Source organism: Nelusetta ayraudi, unplaced genomic scaffold (assembly GCF_046127955.1).
Source record: "Nelusetta ayraudi isolate G7.1 ecotype Tasmania unplaced genomic scaffold, CSIRO-AGI_Nayr_v1 ptg000039l, whole genome shotgun sequence".
In the NCBI taxonomy this organism is placed as follows: Eukaryota; Metazoa; Chordata; class Actinopteri; order Tetraodontiformes; family Monacanthidae; genus Nelusetta; species Nelusetta ayraudi.
Genome location: NW_027466089.1, coordinates 786319 through 798423, shown reverse-complemented (window position 1 = coordinate 798423; position 12105 = coordinate 786319). Strand labels below are relative to the sequence as shown.

Below are 12105 nucleotides of genomic sequence, written 5' to 3'. Positions count from 1 at the left end.
ACATGGTGGGCTGTAATTGGTCAACAGCGAAGGACGCACTTTGTTCTGTCTTTCGACTGGGTGTACTTCAAGCCATTAACATTCGAGTCCCACCCCTTGCTGACCAGAGAACCAATCGCAGTTGGCTAGGAGGCGGAACCTAATCAAGACTTGTCAAGACAAGTTCAGCCGTCAAAGTAACTAATGAAGTAGTGGTAAACATGATTTTACGCTACTATATCAATGGACAGAAATATTAAGTGACGTGATGGACCGTCCATACCATTTTTACACCATATATACAAGGAAAGAAAACAACAACAACAACAACCTTGCTTTCTCAATGTCTGTGGAGGTTTCTAGCACAGTATAGAAGCAACCTGAACATTCTAGACCACTGCTTACCGGTGACTGTTCTCTGTCAGTCCTATATTTGGGCTAAGAGCGAAATGGAAAAAGACACAATGTCAATCATGTAGCAGCTCTTTATTATATCAGGAAATACAAATCTGAAAATGGGTCCACTCGGTCCCAATAACTGGATTCACATTAAGAGTTTCAGTCGTAATTTCTGTATATACACTCTACCTTTAATATCACAATAGTATTTCTTGTAGTTTTGTTGTTTTTTTGTTTTTTGTTTTTTTACCAGAGTAAAACTGTAAAATATCTCTTCATTAATATCATCTATTTTTGCAGAACATAATCGCTTAATGTTAATATGATACGGCACATTTATTTTGAATAAAGATAGTTTTTCCTGTATTTAATCGAAAGTGCTTTTAAGTTATAATATTACATACAATTCCTAAACATTTAACAGCAATACAAGCTTTATATTTTTCACAGTGTAATTTGTCACAGAAAGAAATCTACAACTGTAAGATAACAGATGAAAAATTAGCACATTTAGTAAAAAAATAAAAACAAGATTATGGCAAATATATTTCATACCAAGGAAAAGAGGTGAAGAGCAATGCAGAGTGCATGTTACAGCTGTCAAACAGGAAACATGTAAATGTAAAAGACTTCAAGCCAACTCACTTCCAGGATGTTAAGTGGATTTCTATAAACCTGTTATTTAATGTTGCAACAAAAATGGTACATTTGCTTGTTAGTCTGTTATCTTTTGAAGTGGAAGAAAGTCTTCTAATTCATATTCCTTCCTGATGTTAAGGAGCACGCAGATGGAAGACTAAAGAAGCTAGGGAAAGGAAAGAGAGACCATTAATATCAAAGAAAAAGAAATGCAGTTATACAAAGTATAATTAAATTCACTATATGTGTTAAATATGAAAACAAGGAGTGCATGATGAAAAGGTTTGACAAAATTAAATTGATGAAATGATTGATGTGATGGGGGACATGAAGAAAAGACTCACAAAAAAGTGGTGCACCTTTTCATTCCTCTCCGTCATTATTTAATTCAATACAAATTACGTCAAAATGTCTAACTTATTTCACATTCAGTATATCTATCTTAATTAAAAAATGTGTTATATCAATGACATCAAAATTTTATTTCTCATAAAAGTCTGTTGAATAAATCTGAAAAAATATTAACCGATCTTTGTAACAGAAACATTAAAAAAAAAAAGCGGTCAAACTTGTCAATAACTATTTCAATAAATAAGTACATATTCGCTGCACATCATATTATTTAAATTCAATCAGTCGGCTATCTGCATCCCTTATGAATTTCTCAACAAAAGATTTACAATATAAAGGAGAAAAAATACTGTGGGACTACTAATGGATTATCCTATCTTATTCTAGATATGAACATAAAAAAAACTACTTTTTACTTGTTAAGAAAACAGCACATGGACTGTGAGTCCAGCAAAGTCAGCTTCAGAGAAAAATTCAGTGCACTGGGCAAAGTTATCTCTGCGGTCCATAAGTACACAATGGCTTAGAGCCATCACGTTATTCAGGCTGACATATGTGCATTGTCACTGTGACACTATGTCCACATACAGTGTCAGGAAGTATTGTTGCACTGACAGCCTCTTTTTCCCATGATGATGATGATGATGGCAGACATATTCCTTGCCTCTCTGGACATTTGATCCATAAATCAACTGAAAGGGGGCGGGGGGGGAAAGAATAGAACAAAATACAGGGGAAACATAAATGACAAGAAACAAATGAAGGACATGGGAAATGGCAGACATCAACAGAATTAAACACCATGAAGAGACCCAAGGAAGATGTTTTCAGAACAAAACATTTGTCCATACTTAATTAAGCTATACTCCAATACTGCAAGCTCTGGACAGTGCGAGATCCTTTTCTTTTTTTTTTTGCACATTGAATCATATTATTTAAAAGGAAAATTTTGAATTTAGTCCCAGAACTAGAGCAGGCTGCATCTAATATAAATTTGATGAAAGTTTAGTACAATATCAATTAATAAGAACAATTAATTTAACATGTCTACGAGCTTCTTTTTTTTACTGTTTATGTTATCTAACACTTATAAAATCCTGAATTTGCATATTGAAATAAAAATCTAATTATATGCTCACTTGAATGTATTTTTGTTGGTAAGTTAATTGTGCATATTTATAAACCAATCTGTACTCTTCTATATGTTTCCACCTGCAGAAACAGTCATGGTTCTTTATGAGGACACATGAGTGCTCGGGGTCATTATTGTGACTAATCCAATGTAAAGAGGAGGTCCTCTGCCTTAGATGCACTCTGGCAGGCCAGCCTGCAAAGGAACAAGCGTCGAGCTGTCATGCACACTCTGACCCCTCCTATAATGTCAGGGCACACAGTGTCAGTCTGAGTCTGTCCCTACATCTTGTTGGAAGCCAACACTGCCTGTGGGGAGACATTCATTCCATCCCATTAATCACATCAACTGAGAAAGATCTGACCAATCATCCCAATGAAGAAGAGCCTTGGGAGTTTGTCTTAACAGCTGCTCGCAATGGTTTCATAATTGCATTCTAAAAGGTCTGGTCTTGTGGAGAGCAATGTTATTTTCACTGACGTCAACACCGCAGACACCGAGACTAGCAGACTTACTTTTTCTTGTCCTTGTCCTTTTTGAAGGGCTGCGAGCCGCCTTGGAGCGCCTGTCCCATCAACGTCTCAGCTGCAACCTTCCTGCGATTGAAAGCGTTCATCTCCTCCTCCAGCTCCCGTCTTTTCTCCTCCAGAGTCTTCTTTTCCTCCTGGTGCATCCGTTTGAGCTGCTCAAACCTCTCGTGGAGCTGGACACCACAGGGAGGGTGCGACAGTCGGTCAAAGGCTTAAACAGGTCAAATAATTCCAAAAACTGGTTTCGCAAGACATCCATCCTCACCTCTTTCTCCTTTTCCTTCAGCTCTGCTTCAGTTTCCTTTACCTTGTTGACAAACATCTGTCTCATTTCCTCCTCTTTGCGCTGCAGATCTAAAAGGAACTCTTTCCTCTTTGCTTCGTAGGTCTCCTGAAGGCTAGAGATCAAGGTTGAAGCAGTGGACAGCTGAATTAGTATCCAGGGTGTTGTTGCAACAGGGGTGTACAGGTTCAACTGAGGTTTATTAGTTTTCTTTACTTTTAATGCTTTTTGATGACGTTTTAAACACAACACAGAAAGTCCCCTTGAGTGCGCTTTCAGCTTTTATATTGCAGATTCACAAAGTGATTCTAATTTCCCAGGAGAAATTAAACCAGAATAGTTCAGATAAGGGCCCCTTCATTTGGATCCCTCAAAACTAATCAGCACTGATTTTGACTTTTGTTTTGTTGTGAATCATTCAAAATGAGCAGCACTGAGCAATGAGCAGTTCTCGCATCAGACCAACAGACGAGGGGGAGGGTTTGTACTTGTGCTAGGGCAGGTTGCCCAGCTGTATCACATCACCACTCTGCCTAATTTCACCTGAACGACTGGCTGTCCGGGTCTGTGTCCTTGAAGCCCATCTCTTCTAGCTTACAGCGACGGTAGAGCTCATAGTGTCGAGTGTGAGTCTGCTCTCGGAGGTCCTCCATGTTCACACGGAGTAACATCTCCCTCAGCTTCACAAAATCGCAGTGGTTTTCATTTTCCACTGTCACAAAAAAATGTCATTTTCAATGCAAATGCTAAAATTATTTTCACACAGTAGAAAAAAACAACAACAAGTCAGGTGCAGCTGTTTGGATCAACACACCTTCTGTCTGGTAAAGTTGATTTAAATGCCAGTCAAGTCAGTTCAGCACACTCACCCTGCACTGATCCCCATGGATACAGCCGTGCCTTCACCATCTTATTTCCTATTTTTACATCATCAACACTTCCGACCACAGCAAAGGGAAGATGAGTCTGCAAAAAATCAAAAATTAGAAAATGTAAAAATTCTTTACAAGAAGCCTCTTTGTTTATTCCCTGTATTTTGGGATTTTTTTTGTTTCTAAGCTGCTGACAAAATTGTGAAATTGCATAATAATCTGCACTATAACACCAACAACTGGCTTGACGCCAGTTAGAAATCAATGTTGAATAAAAATCAGAAGAAATATTATCTCAGAATCAAAAACGTTCAGTCCATCTGTAATATATGATCTAATGAAGAGTCACTGGACTTACATTCATGGAGGAGTTAATCTCGGCAACAGCTTCATCCTCTGTGGGGAACTGATAGATCTGCACTCCATTACTGACTAGCTCACTCATTATCTTGATCTTCAGCTTGTCAAGCTCACTCTTGGATACCGTGTCTGCCTTCGCAATTACAGGGATGACGTTAACCTAATTTTTAAAACACACACACACACACACACACACACACACACACACACACACACACACACACACACACACACACACAAAATTATTTCATGGTGTCTCGTAATGAGGGACAGAGAATCTTAGCTGCTGTGGTGCACAGTGACGATGAGCTCACCTTGCTGTCCAGTTTCTTCATGGTGACAAGATCGAGGGACTTGAGAGAGTGTCCGTTTGGGGCGATGAAATACAGGCAGATGTGGATTCTGGTGTCGTGGCAGCTGAACAGGGAGCGCTTTATCTTCAACTCCTCTTCCAGGTACTTCTCAAACTGGGCATCGATATAGTCGAGGATGGGTTTATAGCTGCACAAAAAGAAAAAATGACAGAATCGCAATCATGCCGCAGCGCGCCTGAAAGCTAAATGAGCTTTTTCCTTGGCATGAGCATCAGTATCCTCAATACTAATTCTGTCACCAAGGAATTGAAGCTTCTTTTTTTTCGTCGCCGGCTGTCGGAGAGCTCAGATGTCTGTCGAGATTGCTTTGATTCTACGACAGTAGTTCTTCCCACATTCCCTTTCATTTCACACACCAGACCAGACCAGCACCACCCCGTTCCAGACTGTGGACCGGTGTTGACTGAAGTACCACATTAAAAGAGGGGCATGATTAATAAGCCGGTGCTGATAAGAGATTTATTTATTTATTTTATTGCAAACACATTGGGTTCCAAAGATCAAACTGAAAACAGCGCTTGAAATTTGAGGGAGCGTCCTCCCGGAGCAATGCTGCTGCTCACCGCTCCCTCGTGGGACGGGCCAAATGCGGACATGAATTTGCGAGGTTGGAATCAATAAACTACATATTTCCTTTTTTCCTCTTTCCTTTTAATGACGTTTGTCTTGCTGCCAGCGCTACCCTCTCGCGACGGCTCACAGGGAAGCTCTACCTTTCTTCTTTGTTGATCTGGTCTCCAAAGCCGACGGTGTGCACAATGGTCAGCTTGAGGTTGACGTTGCTCTCCTGCAGCTCGTACATTTGTGGCCTGAGCTGCACCTTGTTCTCATAGTGGCTGGCCTCTTCGTTTTCAAATGTCGTGTTGAACAGCGTATTCATCAAAGTTGACTTCCCAATCCCGGTTTCACCTTAATAGACAAGAGAGACGACGAGGGCCGGTCTAATTCACATCAGTGTCTCAGGTTCCTAATTATTGCACGTCCCAAGCACTAACTTTAGGCTATGACCTCCTCCTGGATTCAGACTTACCTACACAGAGGATGTTGAAGCAGAATCCCTGCGTCACGGATTTGCTGACCAACTGATCCGGAAGACTGTCAAACCCAACATGGCCTCTGAGTTCAAGGTTTCGCTTTTCTTCGCTCTGGCACATTTGGAAACAGACCAGACAGAGAAGAATATGTTAGAAATAAATGACGTACACTTGTGCAGTATTTCACAGTCGCTGCATTTCGTTTGACATGCAAGGAGATGCCAGGAAAATGATGGTAAGTGAGGTTAAGAAGCTTTTCGGTCAGATCACCATATTCTGCTTTCTAGCTTAAGAGCATTCACCGCTAATGAGGTCATTCCTCTCTTCCACTCTGCTGACTGATGAGGCCAATCTATAATAAGGTCCTGATTCTATATCACGGATGAGCCTCTCAGCAAATGACGGCAAGAAATTTTGCAGGAAAACAAAGAGCTGACTAAAAAGAGGAGTAAAACATATCCACCATCTGTTAGCTTGTGGAGTACATGCGGATAAATTATTCACTCTTGAGAAAATCATTCATTCCCCTTTAGACTCATGTTGCCTCTTCAAAAGGCCTAACTGCTCAAACTGAAGAAAGAATGCTCAACATACCCTTCTCAACAAAACACTTTTATCTGAATTCCAGAAATAAAACTCAAAGTGATATTTCAATTCTTGTTTATTCGTACTTCGGATCTGGATGTGGAGAAACAATATGAGAAAATTTGAGCTTCTGCTACAATAATGTCTGCATATGCACGGGCCTAACTGCGAAGCTTCTAAATGTGCATCGCCACAATTGATCGACACAGTGTTTTCTCAGGCTGCCTCACGCCGGGCTGGGAACTGGATCAGTCTTCCTACATCAGACTCACTCTGGGATACTGGCATGTAGCGAAAGGCTCAACACAGGGGAGCAGGATGTGCTCAGTACAACAATCATCTGTTTCTCTCTCACACTCTCTCGCTCTCGCGCTCTCTCTCTCTCACACACACACACACACACACACACACACACACACACACACACACACACACACACACACACACACACACACACACACACACACACACCAAGAACGACAGAGCGAAAGAGAGAGACACCAGCGCACAAAGAGCCCTTTATTTAGATGTTATTTTACAAGGGTGGGAGGATATCCAAGCTGGCTGGCTTGGTACCCGTAACCCCCCTTCTGCGGGACGTAAACACGCACGCACAAAACATACATGCGCACGCGCGTGCAAGCCAGAAATATCGCCCGTTACACACCGTGCAAACACCAGATTAAAGGTCCAATCTGCACATTTCAGCAGGCATGGATGTTTTTGCCGGACACTTTGCTCTGGGTTTACCCGTCAGCTCACAAACTTCCAGCCCATCTGACACTGCAGGAAGATGCCACTTATCCTCTTAACTGTCCCACCGCCTTCTGCCATGGCGTTCCGTTCAAATACCTGGCCATCTAATGCGGGTTGAGTTCGCCGTGCCGCGTTCAACACCTGTGACAAGTGTTGACATTACAAACACGCAGCTCTCCCTGAGTCATACCGGACACTGGGGTTGATAAAGTGCGCGTTTGATGCGCGTCTCCGCGGCGGGACGATCGACGCGTCATCCCCGCGGGCCGATCGCCACACATTCTGCCCGGTGCAATAAACATAATGAGGTAGCTCGTCATCAGCGAGTCCGTGCTGCATTTAGCGACACGCATCTCGCTGCCGTCAGCTCACGGCAGTTTCATTGCCGTCTCAGATGCAAACACGACAACGACACGACAGTCGGTGGTCGTACTTACTGCGAAAACGTCTACCTCAGTGGCCGCCATCGTCAGAAGTAGCTGTATGTCGGAAATGTCATCCAGACCTGCTCTCACCATCCAGCAGGAACGGAGCAACTCCTCTCAATATGGCCACTTGGAGGCTGCACCCCCTCGATGCAGGAGGGCGGCATTACACCATGCTGCACAACGGGCTGCTGTCCTTGATCTACAGTACTTCTGGAACTGATCAGACGAAGATGAGCTGCATTGTCAGGCTCATTTTTATTTTTATTTTTGGACAAAAATGCATTGTTGCAGAATATAACGGAATGCTTTGTTTCCTATGTCAGCATTAAAAGTGATTCATTGCAAAATTAAAATTAGGTAAAAAATAAAAAATAAAAATAAAAATCCAGGATCCAAAAATATTTAAATAGGATGAATATAATAATAATGTTTTTTGTTTTTTTTTAATATAGGATTCCCCCCTATTCTTTAAGATAAAGCACTTTCAGTAAGTAATTTTGTTGTTTTCAATTTTAGGCACATAGAAAGATTTGTGGATAACATAAGAGTCCAAAAGAATCCTAAGGGTAAGGGAATGCATTATGGGGGACACATGCTCAAGAATGAAAAACCCTGTTAATTGGGTTTACTTTTTAATACATTCTAAAAATTTATCTAACTTATTGGGCAGCAATTCAATTATAAAAAATATTTATCTGATCCTCTTTCACAAATATTTATCAAAATTAAATAGTTAAAATAACTATTAAAAATAATAAAACAACAGACTGTTTTTCGTTTTAGGAAATAATTAGCACGAAGTAAAATTAGGTTTTTGTTTTCCTTGCGTGTTATCAATTCACTCTATCCTGTCCGTCTGAGCGACGCACCCCAAGCACGACGGCCGTAACGAAACACGGATGGCTTCATTGTTGAGGCGCCGGTGTCACGCCGAGATCTGCGTGCCTGCCTGGATATGTACGCACCTTGCGGGAGCGCGCAACGTTGCAGCTTCGTACCGTTTCGCCCGCACTGTGATGGGATGCGTGCATTTCTCGTCAGTCCTGCCGAGAAATACACGCAAAACGTTCTGTGTCAGTTGAGCTTTGTGATACTTTCGGGAGATAAGTTGTTGTTGTTGTTGCATTATTTTGTGCACTTTTGACAGGATAGAAAGTTTGACACCTAAGGACCTACTTAGCTATTTAATTCTAACAGAAATCCTCAGTAAGAACATTTAATCGAACATGTACACACACAGTGATATCACAGTGTGTGCTGTATTCAACGACAGATCACATTGGAATCATCAGTCATCTTAACTCAAAACGGGTCTGTCTCCCTCTGAAATGTCATTTTTCAGATCACGCGTTTCGATGAGTGCTTCTTAGTTCAGCGAACCATCGATGACTAAATATTGTGACAGCGTCTATTAAATGCAGTGTTGTTGGGATTACTCCATAAAAGTAATCCAACTACTGATTACTACTTTAAAAACGAATCAAGTAATTACTTATTGAACTATTGGTTCATAAGTAATCAATTACGTATCACTAATCACTTTAGTTAGGGGGGAGAAAAAAAGTATAGTAAAAACGACATAAACGAGGCGACGCGCGTTCCCGCGAGGCACATACACAGATCTGGGCAGGCACGCAGATCTCGGCGTGACACCGGAAGCAGCAGGTTGGTGGGGGGATGAATGACGGCGGATAGACAGCCAAACCAAGGGGATTATCCTCCGTCGCGGCTGCGCTTTTACAGATTTGTGTTCCGGCTTCGTCAAATCGGGAGCCAGGCGGGACGACATGGCTCTAACGCAGGAGTCTCTCTTGTCCTTTTTGCTGGACCGCGGCGGCAAGGTGACGAACTCGGAGCTGCTGAACAATTTCAGGAGCAGGATCAGCGGCGGCGGCGATCCCGCGGAAAAGCAGCACAATAGGGAGCTCTTCAAGCGCCTGGTGAACAGCGTCGCCGTGGTCAAGCAGACGGACGGGGTGAAGTTCGTGTGTGTGAAGAAGCGCTACCAGGACTTTCTGAGAGAGTTCGATGGTCCGCGGAGGAGCCCGCCGCTGGAGGACAGCTACTCCAGCCACAACTCGAGCTTCTCCTGCACGTCTCCTCATCGCACCGAGCCGGACGCGACTCTCAACTCGGACATTGAGAACAACAACTATCCGGCCAACATCAACGGGACGTTTCGCGCAAATGGGAAACACGCGTCTGAAGGGAGAACGCCGGAAAAGGGGCTCATATCACAGGAAATTAATACCAGTGCGGACACGACCACGGTCAAAGTCCTGAATCTGTCCGGAGATCAGGGCAGCCTCAGGAGGAAATCTGGTGCTGTGTTTGCCGTCATAGCCGTCAAATCGCCGCCGAGAGACTCTGCTCACTCAACACAGGGTGAATCACAATCCACAGCTCCCCAGAACAAAACTCCAGGCAAACCCATTGTATCGATGACCAATGTTTGTGCACCTCCTGCACCAAGCACAGACTCATCGGTGTGCAAGCAGGCCGACTCCAAGAACAGATTGGCAGGGGATGCACAACCAGAGGGCTTCCCCCAGCTGAGGCCCCAGAGCAAAGCGCCATCTAGACAAGGGGATGACGCAAAGTACTTAGAGTCTGTGCCTCTGGAGCCGCTGGCTCACGACTGGCTGGTCAAGTGTGCGGCGGGGCGCTGGGGACAGATCTACAGTTTGCTGCTGCAGGACATGCGACTGGCTCAGAAGAAAGACTTCATGTCGGGCTTCACCGTGCTCCACTGGGCTGCCAAGGACGGCAACCACAGGATGATACGGAAGATCATGGACGCCTCCAGGAAATCCGTCACTCGCGTCAACGTGAACTGCAAGGCGCACGGAGGCTACACGCCGTTGCACATCGCAGCCATCCACGGCCACGTCGAGGTGATGGTCCTGCTTGTGAAGAGCTACGGAGCCAGGACCGACGAGCGGGACAACAACGGCAAGAAGGCCTTCCAGTACCTGGGCAAGGGAGCGCCGGCGGAGGTCAGAGCACTTCTGGGAGGACAGCAGCACGACAACAAGTCCAGGGAGAAGACGGAGGACGAAGAATGCAGAGAGAATGCGAAGGGCTTCAACACCATCAGCAAACTGTTCCAGCCTCACATAGGAAAGAAACACAAAACAACCGGCAAGTTCGCTCAAGACTGGTGAGAATCACAGCCATAAAGTAGGATGATGCTGGAGAAAGTTTGCAAAATAAGCACTTGTTTTTTTTTATTGGTAGTAGTTCGTATTGTTAATAGTTAGAAACCCCATTCTAGAACTTCATTTGTACAGTGTATCACTGTTGGATGTACTATTTAAAAGTGGTATTTGTAACCACTATTTTTTTTATTTACTGTAAATATACTATAATCTGGCCTGGTTTTCTATTTGTCTTACTTGTGCTTAAAAGCTTAATGTTATCTGCTTTTTTAACATTAAGGTATGATGTATGCATGGTTGCTTTAAACACAAACATACTGCTGTGTTGTTGATGCAGGGAAATCCTGGTTAACGTTTTGAAAAAGCTGCTTATTATGACCCTTGGTAGAGGCAAACAGGACCTTTGAGGGGGGTACTTTTGAAAAGCTGGCATCCAGACTGGGCAATGGAATGTCTCCTTTACATGTTTCTTTGTGAACTTGAGCTTTAATGGATGAGAAAGGCCTCTTGTGGGACAACAAGACCTTCTTTCTTTGAACGTGTGTGGGTAGGTGTTAAAAGTGGGTCATGCGAGCCTCATATTAAACAATTCAAATTTCCATTTATATTGTTAAGTATTTTGGCCAAATAGGATTTTTTTTTTTTTTTTTTTAATTAAAATGCACAAACATTGCATACTGACTTGAAAAATGATTTAGAATAATACTGAAAAAAATCTTTTCTGGAATAAACTGTTCCACCCAACCTTGTTGTGCCTTTATGTGTAAAGAAAACAACAACAACATTTTTATCCTAACCTTTAGTGATCCATATAAAAACACAAACAGTGTTGTAACTTAAACAATTTTGCCACGATGAATTAGATGAGAGAGGCAGTGTGTTTATTTGTGTGTACCGTTTAGAGAACACTCTGGTGTCATCCAGGTTTTACAGTTTCCTGTCAGTCCCAAGCTACTCTTGTTTAAACTAAGTAGTTTAGAAATTATTCTAATCAGTATGCTGTGTAAACAAAGGCAAATGGAAACAGTGTCTAGTACAGGCATGGGCAAACTACGGCCCGAGGGCCATATGTGGTCCGTTAAATTATTTAATACGGCCCGCAAATTTGAAGAAATTATATCAATAGTAAGTAAATCATAAAATAGCTGTATTTAATCCATTTTTTCAGTGTGTTAAGAGTCATTTCAATAAAGAACTGAATACGGTGGGGCTTCGAAGATACATT

General features: G+C 42.7%; 2 protein-coding genes across 5 annotated transcripts; one reads left to right on the top strand and one right to left on the bottom strand.

The window, feature by feature from the left end:
* Positions 1 to 446: 446 nt before the first annotated feature.
* LOC142892666 (septin-8-A-like) lies at positions 447 to 10827 on the bottom strand. 4 transcript variants are annotated; one of them, XR_012927474.1, is made up of 11 exons: positions 7732 to 7883; positions 5950 to 6064; positions 5633 to 5828; positions 4860 to 5046; positions 4544 to 4705; positions 4183 to 4279; positions 3857 to 4025; positions 3296 to 3428; positions 3016 to 3203; positions 1957 to 2060; positions 447 to 1183 (listed from the first exon to the last, which is right to left on the bottom strand). XR_012927474.1 is itself a non-coding variant. In XM_076032892.1 (10 exons), exons 3-10 carry the CDS (start codon positions 5797 to 5799, stop codon positions 1129 to 1131), a joined length of 1158 nt encoding a protein of 385 aa, XP_075889007.1. In that variant the 5' UTR covers positions 5800 to 5828; positions 5950 to 6064; positions 10695 to 10827; the 3' UTR covers positions 447 to 1128. The 4 variants fall into 4 exon arrangements, 3 of the variants coding, with proteins under 3 accessions (XP_075889007.1, XP_075889005.1, XP_075889006.1); XM_076032892.1 differs by lacking the exons at positions 1957 to 2060; positions 7732 to 7883 and adding an exon at positions 10695 to 10827; XM_076032890.1 differs by lacking the exon at positions 1957 to 2060.
* On the top strand, positions 9286 to 12103 carry sowahab (sosondowah ankyrin repeat domain family member Ab). The gene has a single exon (XM_076032893.1). The coding sequence runs from the start codon at positions 9510 to 9512 to the stop codon at positions 10884 to 10886; it is 1377 nt and encodes a 458-aa protein (XP_075889008.1). The 5' UTR covers positions 9286 to 9509; the 3' UTR covers positions 10887 to 12103.
* Positions 12104 to 12105: the final 2 nt, after the last annotated feature.

What these genes read in the sequence shown, in the direction of transcription:
- LOC142892666 (XM_076032890.1), bottom strand. Translation starts at nt 7,812, where the DNA reads ATGGTGAGAGCAGGTCTGGATGACATTTCCGACATACAGCTACTTCTG. An exon ending in TGAAGAAACTGGACAGCAAG is followed by an intron (nt 4,706 to 4,859) that starts GTGAGCTCATCG and finishes TTTAAAAATTAG; the next exon opens with GTTAACGTCATCCCTGTAAT. An exon ending in CCGGACAGCCAGTCGTTCAG is followed by an intron (nt 3,429 to 3,856) that starts GTGAAATTAGGC and finishes CTTGATCTCTAG; the next exon opens with CCTTCAGGAGACCTACGAAG.
- sowahab (XM_076032893.1), top strand. Translation starts at nt 9,510, where the DNA reads ATGGCTCTAACGCAGGAGTCTCTCTTGTCCTTTTTGCTGGACCGCGGC.